Source organism: Phaethon aethereus, assembly GCF_964289735.1.
Source record: "Phaethon aethereus genome assembly, chromosome: 9".
In the NCBI taxonomy this organism is placed as follows: domain Eukaryota; kingdom Metazoa; phylum Chordata; class Aves; order Phaethontiformes; family Phaethontidae; genus Phaethon; species Phaethon aethereus.
The window spans coordinates 9783772-9796087 of record NC_138585.1 but is presented as its reverse complement, the minus strand read 5'-3'; the positions used below and the strand labels follow the sequence as shown (position 1 = coordinate 9796087).

At 38.8% G+C, this 12316-nt stretch overlaps 1 protein-coding gene across 3 annotated transcripts in view; it reads left to right on the top strand.

Moving 5' to 3' along the window:
* DOCK10 (dedicator of cytokinesis 10) overlaps positions 1–12316 on the top strand; it is a gene marked incomplete at its 5' end in the record, with an annotated part of 166292 nt that overhangs the window by 117314 nt on the left and 36662 nt on the right. For all 3 annotated transcript variants that reach the window (XM_082003361.1, XM_082003360.1, XM_082003359.1), the window contains 6 exons: positions 443–561; positions 3486–3555; positions 5699–5812; positions 7373–7444; positions 8090–8236; positions 9991–10074. In XM_082003361.1, the coding sequence (XP_081859487.1) occupies positions 443–561; positions 3486–3555; positions 5699–5812; positions 7373–7444; positions 8090–8236; positions 9991–10074 (606 nt within the window). The remainder of the gene's footprint in view (positions 1–442; positions 562–3485; positions 3556–5698; positions 5813–7372; positions 7445–8089; positions 8237–9990; positions 10075–12316) is intronic.

Here is a 12316-nt window from a genome sequence, read left to right as displayed (position 1 = left end):
AACATAAATATTTTAGCCACAACAAGTTCAGTGTATCAGATCTCTACATAGAAAGAATGAGTTTTCCTAAAATTCTTAGGAAATGCATGTCTTGAAAATAGTAATTAATTTCTTTTATTGCTCTTACATCCATATCCTTAGTGAAATATGAAAATTGGTGTTGGTTTCTCGTTCTCTCTCCCTCCCCCCACCCCCCCACCCCCAGTCAAGGTAGAGCAAAATACTGGAATTCTGAAATTTGGACAATACCTACAGTTGTGTTGATGGTCGTATTTAAAACAAACTCCCCAGGGAACTGGTCCTCCAAGTAGTTGTCCTGTTCTCCTACTGCTTTTACACCAGTGGCTGCACTGCATTTTTCCTGCTGAAGCAGGAAAGCAAATAATCAGTTTTTATTGCTCCTATTGGAAATCTCTCATTTTCTTTCTTATGTCCATTACAGAATTTGCTGAGGATTGAGAAGATCCATGTAATTATGAATTTTCTTCCCATAGTCCTGAATCAACTCTTCTGGGTTTTGGTGCAAAACAGTGATGATGAAGTTACAACAGCTGTGACCAGGTATCTGAGTATTTTCTATATGAGGAAAAGAATTCACTCGGGACTTCAAATGTAGATGTTAGTCCAATTATAGCTGCTCTTATAAAGGCTGACTATGGCATTTAGATTTCATAGGTGAGACTCCCTGCTTTGCCCTTAACACAGGGCTCTGCAAATGATGCATGGAAGAGCATGCCATTATGTGTCTGACTCTTGATACCAACAAGGAAGTCATTGGCCATGATGGACATTCCTCTGTACCCAGAGGCAATCGTAGGTAAAAGTCTCATTCTTAAGGAGCTAAGTGGTTCCTAACAAAACTGAATATCAGTCTAGCTTTATGTTTGGGTCTGAGGATGTGGATTTCAGCATAGGAAGAACTTAGCATCTGGCAGCATCCAGTACAGAGTCAAACAACCAGGTCACATTGTTCTGGGGTATTTTTTTAATTAGAGTATATCAGCAATAACTCAGGAGCAATGGAAGCATTTTCCAGTGAGCAGGAAAACAGCTGGAATGATTTGCTGAGTCTTTCACCCCTCACGTAATGAAATTGTCTTTATTGATGCTGTTAATCAGGGCAGCAGGAAGGAAAAAAAAAATGCTGGAGAGATTATTATTGGTCTCTGCAGGAGGGCAGAAAGTTGCACTGCGTTTTATTTTGGCCGTAGTGGTGTTTTTGTTGTACTTCTGCCAGTAGCTAAACATGGGGACTACAATACAACTAGTAGGAAAAAATGACAACTGTCCTCAGCAACCCTTCTAGACTAATCTGCTGTCTGTATATTTTCTTTCTTTCTACAAATTGTTCTTCAGAATTAGTTCCTCTAATTAAGAATTACATTAATTAAGTTAATTAGAAATTAACTAGATTAATTAGGAAAACTTGAGCAAGGAAGCAGAATTCCTCATCTTAGCTTTGGAAAGCTAATGTTTCAATATCCTTTATCAAAGGATCATGGCACCTTACAGGGCACAGTCCAATTTTACCACACCTGGGCACTAGGATTAGAAGAACCTTTCGTTGTAAACATGTGTGTTTTCATCACTGCATACTGTTTTCAAAGGGAGAGGGGCAGTCAGACCTTTGTTCAGGACCCCTTTATGGCCACCAAATCAACTGATGTTAAGGCTAGATAGAACAAAGAATTCTGTTCCAGGCCAGAATTTCAGTATCAGTTAACTGACTGAAAAATAAATACTATAGAAGAAGCAGCTGTTTAAAAATTAGTTTTAGTGATTACATGGAAAAATGGAAAGATGCAAATTTTTTCATAGTACAGATTTTGACTATACACCCACCTGGCCAAAAAAAGAAAGAAGGATTCTGTGTTTTTTCTTGTATGTGTGGTAGCTTTTGTGCTAGTAGAGTTGATGTCAACAAGAATATGCATGACTGCTGTGTGTGCCATTCATTGATGTGTCCTATATATACACACAGTGTATTTTGTTCTGAATAGCTTGAAGCAGCTTGTGTTGAACATATTAAAAGCAACAACAACAGAGTGAGAGCATAGATTGGCTCATGTGTTGGGGAGAAAACGTTATCCCTTTTATACTGTCATAGTTATTTACTTGTCTGCGGGCCCAGTCATGTCATCATTTCTGTCTCATCTTTGCCAGGACTTGTTTCAGTTTCAAATCAGAGTAAAGGCTGAAGGATCAGAATGGGCACAACTAACTTTTTCATAGCTTTTGTGTTTTGCTACAAATTTTACTACTTCTAACAGCAAGAAATGAGATCTATGAAAAAATACTGACTTAAAAGATTTACAAAGCTTTTACATCCAATAATAAGAATTGGCAGAAAACACTCAAATCACCAAGCTAGTTGAAATGACTACTTGTGTGTGGACCACAGTCAGGCATATACCTGTTTGTTTATCTATGTATTAATAATCCGTTTTAGTTATGCTGTTGTTATGCGTACCCTTGAATTTGAGGTATGGTTCACTATTTTTTTACATCTGAAAATCATGAACTGTTTCCTCCCCATTCTTTCGACGTAAAAATAAGATTATAAAATTACAGAGTGTTTTCTATTTTGTGTCCTGAAAAAATGAGGTCCCAGTAATTAGAGAAAATCTCATGGTGAAGTTGAAGAAGTCTTCTTGCATTTCCTGAAACAGGATGATCTCAAACAAAGATGGCCCAGGTACAAATCGAAGAGAAGATTTTGCTGAAACACTTGGTCTCTAGTGGTACCATATCTGCTGTTAGTAGAAGCAGTGGTGTGAGTGGATACGGCATGACCCAGGCAATTTTCCTCCACATGGCCGATCACCAAGATGATCTGCAGAAGCTCAAAGCATCTGTGGTTGCACCAAGTGTCCAGGCTCTCCCCGCTGCACGGTGACGAGAGGGTGCTGGGCTCGGCCTTTTGCTCCCACGAGCCTGGGCGCTTGGGCCGGGGCCGAGTCCAAGGTTATGGGCGAACCGTGCAGGAGAGAGGCATGTTCGGGCCTGAGCCTTGGCCTGTGTTTGTCTTCGATTAACGGTGCCATCGTAAACCAAGTGTCAGAGCTTTATAGAATTACCAGGGTCTGAGAGAACCTGGCAAGGAGCATTCCCGGAGAAAGAGGCTCTTGTCTCTCTGTTTCATTAACATACTCTAGTTTTCCTTATTTCTAATCGTCCAAGGTCTGTGTAAGCTTTAGTTTTCTTTTGTTGTAATGTCAGAACAGTTATAACCATGAAAACTGAGCGTATTTTGTTAATTGAATGCATACATACCAGCATGATCCATGCGACTGGAGGGCCTAAGGAGTGACTGCTTTGCCCAGTGGGACAGTTCCTGCACGCGCTATTCATCATTTGGATCACATTCCTCATGGACTGTTTTAAATGAGCATACAGTAACAGAACAATGTGATGCATCAGATGGACTTTCTCTGCCTTATGACACAAAACAGCTCAGATTTTTTTTTTTTTTTTTTATCTTGCAGGGTTCTTACTAACATTGTTGCTAAGTGCCATGAAGAACAGCTAGACAACTGCGTTAATTCTTATGTGACGGTATGATTGCTGTTATACTGTTAACTATTTGGGGGGGAATGTTCCTGATTTACTCTTCATTGTACTTGTTTGTAGCTTCCTCTGCACTTGCATTACGGCTTTCTGCCCCTGGTAGGCTGGGTGACTGGTGAGAAAAGTAACACAAGACTCGGAAGAGGCTGAGTTAATTTCCCTCCTCTGCCATAAGTTTCTTGTCCTCTTGGACAAGTTGCACTGCTTTTCTGTGCTCTAAGTGCATCCTCTAGAGCAGGGATGCTCCACGGAGTGTTCTTCTCCACCAAACTCACCTGCATCCTGGCTCACAACCTTACTCCGTTGAGGACAAAGGGCTGCTTATGTTTCCTCTGCCTGGTGCAGCTACAGCTTTTTAACTAATCTTTTGATTATTTCCTTAAGGCGTGATTTTAGTTTCAAGATCCTGTGTCCTTGCGTGAGCTGTTGTACGTAAATTCTTTTCTCATCTGTGGAGTTCAGATTTTTTGAGACTGCGCCCTGTTTATCAGTTTTTTTCATGTGTTACTATTTTTGCAAGGGCATACATAGAATATATATGCGTATGTTCTGTGTATGGAGTTTGGTTCCAGGGAAGCTGTAGTACTACTTAAAAAGCCAAAGGGGTGTCCCCTTTAAAGATCATCTCCTTGTTATCTGTATCAATTGAATATCCATTAAATGAGTATGAATAATGCTATTGACCAGCAAGTATCTCATCAATGGTATATTTGGGTAACAGCTTTCTAAGCTGAGAATTTTGTGAAGAAGCATGTTTTTAAATAGAAGAATACATTAACTGCTGTTAATGGCACAGACACAAAAATTAATAGACAAATTAATCTCATTTAAGGGTGCTACTCTTCTTTTCCTTTCACTTGCCTTTATTTTTTTTTTTCCTCTCCCTTTTAATTGTGGGGGAGAGGGCTGGAAAATTTCGTTCTGGTCTTACTAGATGAATCAGCAATGAGTAACTTGTAATATCTTTGAGTGTTACATTTATTACCTTATTTGTTCATCTCAAGTAACAGCATAGAGGAGAATTGCAGGTTGTAAGAAGAATTAAAGTAGATATTGCCATCACTTTGTCTTTTGTTAGTTAAATGGATATTAACACCTATTGCAGCTAAATATCTTTGAAGTAACAGGTGATTTTTAGGCCACACCAGAAGTTCATTTAGCTTGTTTTCCCACTTCCAGCAGCAGTCAAAAGTCAATAACTGTTAATCTCTTTTATCAATCTGTGAGGAAATGAATACCTACTTTAGAAATGTTGTTTTGGGAGTAAGTCTGAGATACAATAATAATGCAGAATTACACTAACTTAATAACTGGACCCAGAAGTGTCAAACTGCATAGGGAGAAGCTTAGGGCATCTGCTCTGGAAACAAGGCTGAATATTAATAAGGTATTTCCAAGTGATATTCCATTCTTTTACCTGGTTGAATTGAAAAGGTATTTCATCCGGACTGATGATGCACTGGCAGAGCAGTGCTTGCTTTAGGGAAGGAGTAATGGATCCCGGTACCAAATTATTAGCTTAAAACGTTGACTGAAACTCATACTAGATTTATGAGTTCTGAGCAACTTGGTGGATAAATTCCTCTCTTGAGGGCTTGATTTCTAAAAGGGGTATAGTTTTCCCCTTCTGTCAGCTCCAATGGGTGCTCTGCGCCTCTCAGGATAAAGAGTTGCTAACAGCTCTGACTAGCTGTTGCCACTGGCAGAAAGGAGCAAGTAAAAGGTGGCCCTGACTAGGTGGGTGAAAAACTCTCTGTACTTCCTCTGCTTGATTTTTTTTTTCCCCCCTGGTGAAATGGCTTGAAAGGCAGTTTAGAGGTGTCAAAATCCTGTGCGCTATTGAAAAAATAAATCGTAGCACTGATTTTAAGCAGAAATTCCTCTTGGTTCACATTAAGCGGAAATCAACGGGAAGCTGTGCTTAAAACTGGGATTTTGTAGGGGAGTAGTAGTGTGCCGTTACTGCTAGCGGAATTAAACTTTATGTGAATGTATTGTTCAGACAAGATACTTGGCGGCAAAGATTGTCAGCTCTTAGTGCTGTATAAATAATTTATCTTGTCCTACGAGGTTTTTTTATATTTGTTTTAATATACATTTTGATAATTTTTATTTTTCCTTTCTTCTTCAGTATGTGTTCAGGACCAAATCATTTGAAGAAAGGACTGTTCATGAGGAGCTGGCCAAGAATATGACTGGTCTTCTGAAGTTAAATGACCAAGTTACAGTGAAACAGGTTTTAAAGGTGAATGATAGCTTGGATTAGCACATTTGTAGTTTTACTACTGGTTTTCTGCCTGAAACTCACTTGTCACATCTCTTTCTCCTCTCCTTTTTCCCTGTATGAGCTTTGCACAAATCACATCCTGCAGTGATTCAACAGAACCAGCACAATTAAAAACAAGAACAGACTTTATATTACAGATTTACAGACAGGCATGATGAACAACTTTCTTCCTACCCAGTTTTCAGTGACAGAGTGATCTCTGCAGCCACACATTTGTATTTGGTATTGAAACGAGCAATGGCCACTTGAGAAAACAGAGGCTGTTTTCTAATCCTTTTGAGCCCTACATCCAGCTGTGTTCCCGAAGACTAAGAGTTAAACTTATTGACTGCTCTATTTGTCCTACTCTACCTTCCAAAACACAATGCAATTTAGGAAGGATAAGCTAAAGAGACTAACTTCTTAGTCTCTTTAGCAGGACTTACCAGACTTGCTACAGTTTCTCAGCATAAGATGTTTCTTGGAATGCCATGGTCTGCATAATAAAATTTCTCTTTTCTGTTACAGCTTAGTCTGAGTCAGAAACCTAATTCTTACACAATATGATGTGAGCAATTACTTTTAGGATACTTGTTTTTATTTTGGAAGATGCAGGAGAGAATATTCATCTGTAAGTAGGACATTTAGGTCTGATTTCAGCTTCTTTGATTGACAGTGACCAAAAAGAGAATGATTGAGGTTTCCTGAGGTTTCTCATATCAAACCAGGTCTAAGAAATTCATACGTGTGCAAGTCGCATCACTGAGCCTGTTGGTTATGGTATAAGAGCCATATAAGAGCCAGTCCAGCTCAGGAGTTCCCAGGGGCAAAGATATGCTCAACTGTTTAGAGTGAAGCAGTTCCTATTTCCTGTGCTGAGCAACTGGAATAGAAAAAACAGGCTGAAAAAAGCAGAAAATCTGGTCTGCAGGAAACCTGGGCAATGCAAAAGTACTTGTGGTTGTGTTTGTTGTGGGTTTTGGTTTTTGGGGTTTTTTTGCAATGTGTAAGTTTTTTGAGTGTATTTGTTTCATGTATCTCCTGAGATATGTGAGGATACAGATAGTAGACTGTATCCTACTTGTTCACTATTACAAATGGTATTTGAAGAACCACTCTGCTTATCTTTTAAACAAGTACCATCTTATTCTGGGCTGAATTACCCATCTACTGGAACTAACAAAGCAATTTATTCTCAGCGTCTGTTTTGTGATGTTCTTTGCATCATGCATTTCTGCCAGTTACCTGCAAACAAAGAATAAAGACAGTGCTCGGGAACAGAAGGATTGTGGGAGTGGTGTTTGTGGACTCCTTATTGCCCAGAGCCACAGTGACACAAAGTGCCTGAGATGGCTTCAACTCTCTTAAGTGCAGTGTTACTCAAATTCATGGCACTTAGGCTCTTTAATTTATTTGTCACATAGTTTATCATTGTCCATTGCTGAGAACTGTAATCCATCTATAAAGAATGGTAATGCATCATAAAGTATGTATCAGACAATCATTTTTCCTAATATCTTTTTTCCTTCTTTTGAACAGCATTCCTGGTTCTTCTTTGCAGTTATCTTAAAATCAATGGCGCAGCACTTGGTTGATAGAAACAAAACAAAGGTAAGTATATGCGTGATCTCAATTAAGTAGGCAATCAGTCTTTTAGGGAAAATATAAAATGTGAAATCTTGGGAAATACATATACTTGGACTTCTTGACTAGTCAAAAAAAGAAACACTGTTGTACTTTGTAAAATATTGCTTTTACCCACAAAAACATTATATTACCTGCTAGGCTCAAACCTATTCTTGCTTGTACAGAACTGGTGGGCCGAAAATGCAGATGCATCAGCTTTATAGGTTAGAATAGAATGACAATTCTCGAACGGAATGAGAATTCTTTAATTTCTGCTGGTTACCCAACAGGTGATTATGCCAGACAGCAAATAAATTATCTAAAAACTCAGTTCTGTTTTGAACAAACCATACATCGCTGAATATCAGTGCTCTGACCTCTTTTCTTCCTGGTTATCAAAGATGCTCTTAGTATACTTGTGCTGGAATCTGAGGATAAGATTTTCCACTTTTTTATGGACTAGATTCTTCCCTTTGGGGTTTTTACTCAGAACAGGTCCATAGAACCCTAGAAATACTTTTCTTCTGTGTTGAATGACCTGTTTTATTGCTTTACTCTTGGCCTGAATGTATTTTCAGGTTTCATGTGCAACATCGTACACTCTCAAGTGATGATCTATTCCCTGCTTAGGTGTCTCGAACTCAGAGGTTTCCAGAATCATTTCAAACTGAGCTGGATACACTTGTGATGGTCTTAGCAGACCATGTTGTTTGGAAGTACAAAGATGCTCTTGAAGAAACCAGGAATGCAAACTACAGCACTGCCAAATTTCTCAAGGTGAGATGTTTTGTTTTTACAGTGTATGCACTTATTTGCCCATACTTAATGCCAACTTGAGGCTATTCTGGTCTAATCAAAGGGAATAAAAACAATTCTGAGTGAATAATGGCTCTGTTTCCAAGTTTAGTGTTGACCTATTGTTCAGTTTTTCTATGCATTTGGGTCTTTAAGAATGCAAAAGCTTTGACGGAGTCTGCTTTAAAGCAATTCTGATTAATTTATATTTATTCTCTAAAAGAGCCCAAGTTCAAATTTTCAAATTTTGCAGATTCTTACATTACATTCAAATAGGTAAAAAGTTTGGTAAGGAATGAAACCGTAGTTACAGTTGACATAGTATTTTTTCTTTAAATACTATAGCTCTTAGTGACTGTGGGTGGATTAATATTTCCTAATCACAACCACAAAGCTAGGCATCTTTTACAAACCAGAATAAGCAAATTGCAAGTATTTTGTGAAATACTGTAACCTACCTTTTTAACTCGGTAATGCCCTTTCATTTACCAAATATAAGAAAATACATGCATGCTTTGGAAAAGTGACTAAAAGGAGTTGCATTTTTTGGTCTTGTCCTAATACTTCTCAATCATTTTTATTTTCCCAGCATTGAATTAGCTGTGTAACATGGGAAAATTACATTCTGTAAGTTGCATGGCCAGATACTTAATCTAGATTTAAACTGGGGACACACACAGACCTTTCCTTTAATCGAATGATATACATTAATGACGTACAGAACACTGTATACACACTGAAACCCAGGCTCAAATCTTTCATGGCAAATTGAAGCACAGCATTAGGAGAGAGCAGTATTCCAGCAATAAAATATTCCTGTGAGGTTATAAAGAAAACAACCACAAACTGAAGGTGGATTTTTCTCCTTTCATACATAGGCGAAATAAATAACAACCTTGCTGTCTGCTGCGTTGTCCTCTGTTGCTGATACTACATGGAAGCCCTAGTTGCTGTTGGCATGCTGACCTTAAGCTATATCTCTCCGTAGTGTTACATCATTTGGAAGATCATGCTGGTTTGAGGCAGGAGCGTAGATGGAGAGGTGTAGTCAGTAGTTGCACCTGTGGAGGTGTTGCAGATTTGCATGCTATTTTTGTGTGTTAGTCATCTAAATTGGGAAGACAGTAATGTTGCGTTATATGATATGGCATATGGCTGTATTTTAATTTCTTGTCAAATTTAGTCTGCCAGAAAGAATTACATAGGTGTGCACTGGTACGGCTTTCTCCAGGCTGGGGTTGCAGCAGCCTTGTTTGAATGCTGTGTGGCAGAAGGCTTGGTGCTTCGCTAGCTTTGCAGAGTTCAGGAACACCAGAAAGGGAGGAATTCAGGATTGCATTCCCTGTCTGGTAGGCTGACTCTGCAAGGAAGAAGTGTCAGTAACTGTAGCACCAAGGCCCTCAAAACCTTTACACCTTCTGATTATTGAGCACCATCAGTCAGCAAGAGCGGTGTTCTTATTGTGAAGTAACGTAGGGGCATATTTGCTCACAGAGAGATGATGGAGCTCATAGATAGTGAGTATTGTGGCTGGATTTGATTCATTATTGATGAAAATAAACTTAAAAATCAAACCAGATTCACCAGTTCCCTGGTTTTCCTTGCTCTGCCATGAGACTAATTTCACCTGCACAAATGGTTCAAGTTTATAGGTGACGCAAGGCAAATAGCCAGGTAAGTGAGGCCATGTACTGCTTTTGTGGCTATATAATAAGTCTTTTTTCCCTCTTTCTTAGCGCTGTTTTACATTTATGGATCGTGGATTTGTGTTCAAGATGTTCAACAATTATATAAGTATGTTTGGAACAGGAGATAGCAAGGTATGGATATTTTTTGTTTGTTTGTTTTTCCTAGGCAACTCGCTAGCAGAATATTTTTATATTGAAATTATTTATTATCTATTCCTTGGCTTCACCATGCTCAGAACTCAAGTCAGTGAAAACATTTACTGTAAATATGTGTTGAAACCTCTTGGTTTTGAACCATCTATCCTCTTTCCTGGAAGTAAATAGCTGTGTCCAAACAACTACTCACTCAGCTCTGCAAGACCAGGCTCTGCAAGGACTGCTCAGACCAAACATGCAAAAGGCTGACCAGTCAGAAATTCTTTGAGTTTAAGCTTTGATTCTTTGGAGGTTTGCTTGTGGTTTGCTCTATAAATATCAGCAGCAATTGGCAGTAATTTCTTTGAGAGGATTAGTTAGAGCATATGGATGAGTTACCATTCTCTAAACTCAAGTGAGAATGTAACATCTCAGTTACTTTGAATGAACGGTAAGCTCTTACCTCACTGATGATGCAAGAAAGCCAGTCTACTCCAAATTAACTTGTACTTGCCATGAGGAAAATTCCCTGCAGCTGGGATTTCTTCTATAATACTTAAAATAATCAGTGATGTCATTCAAACAATAAATTTCAAACTGCAAGAGGGCCCCAAAGTATTCAGCTTGACTTCTTTACTCTTCATCCGTCAGGATGAGACAGGTTTTTTCTCTTGCACAGCTAAATTTTTGAGCTATCATACCAGAGCATGTAAGATGATAGATAACAGAAGGTGTTCAAGATACACACTTTGGATGACTCCTCTTTCCCAAAAAAGCTTACAAAACTTTTGTCCATTAACTTTTTATAATTCTTTAGTGGTGATCTGGGCATTTGTAGGTAATGAGTGAGATTATTCCAAGTCTGTTCTGTTTTTTACTAAAACCAACTTCATGCTGCACTTGGATCTTTCACGTGATGCCTGGGACAAATGTAGAATGGAGTCTCTCAGTATTAATGTCATAGCCTGAAGTCTATAATTCTGTAAATAACATTATGTAATCTGAAAATTGTTTCCACGTTTCAAACTTCTCTAAATACATTCAACCACAGAAACAAATGTTTAATTAAAACACAATTAATGGCCAGTGGAAAAGCCTGAGATTAGTCAGTGTGCAGAGGAGAACTTGGCACCTCCTTGGCAGTGAGTGCCTGCGCATTGCCAGCCACACAGCATCCCTCCAGAGCCATCTGTCAGAACGCGTGGAAGCAGCATCACTGCGGAGCTGAGACAGATGGGCCTGGAACAGACTTTGCGGCACCTGAAAACAATAGCCACAAAACAAAATCAGAGACTTCTGACCTCAAGGAGAGGCCTGGCATTGTTTTCCTTTTCAGTCAGACACCTAAGCAAGAGTCAGTTGTTAAAACGTGCTGCAGGATTTGTTTCTGTGTGTCTTTTTCTTCAAGTGGCTTGTTTACATACTGGAAAGATTCTACTACAATCTAACTTCTCTCTTCAGAAAATTTAACGGCATATATTGCTGCTTGAATAAATAGTTTATGGGTATATCTGTCTGTAACATTGCAGTCTGAATTTATTTTGACTGTGAATGAAGCACAGTAATTTCTGTTTCACAGAAATATCACTCACAGTATTCCATATTTTGACATTTAAACGTAGCTTTGAGAAATACTCATTTATTCAAAAGCTGAATACCTCATTAGAACTCAGTTCATTGTTGTGTTCCCTCAAAATGCCACAGTTCCTCATGGGAAACGTATTTCGGGTGCTTCATTTCTTTATTTGCCATTAGACCATGAATTGCATGTCTGCTGTATTCTTGTTTAGGTACTACAGTGCAATAAAACATTTCAGGGAAAAAATCACCACCATCCCCACGCGGTAGACTCTGAAAAGTGCAAATTCCGGATATCTTAGCCTGATGGTGGCAACAGAAATGCTACAGGTTGTTGGGGACTGACAGACTTAAATGCGGGGCAAGTTTAAGACCTTTACAAGTACTTCATAATGCTAGGGAAAATGTTTGATCTGGATCGATGCAGTGTCATATTGGTAGTCCTGAATGACTGCTTTCTGCCCCTTATAACAGTGAGCTGAAAAGATGAAAAGAGAAGGTGGAAATAAAATTTTATTACTGGATGTCATTTATTACCTTTATATCTCAGTGGCACATCATTATAGTGGGAATGATAAATTCTTGAGCTAGTTGTAAGGCCCCACAAAAGTTCATGGATGGCATCTTGGGAGGGAGTTAGCAGGAAATAATACCAATAATA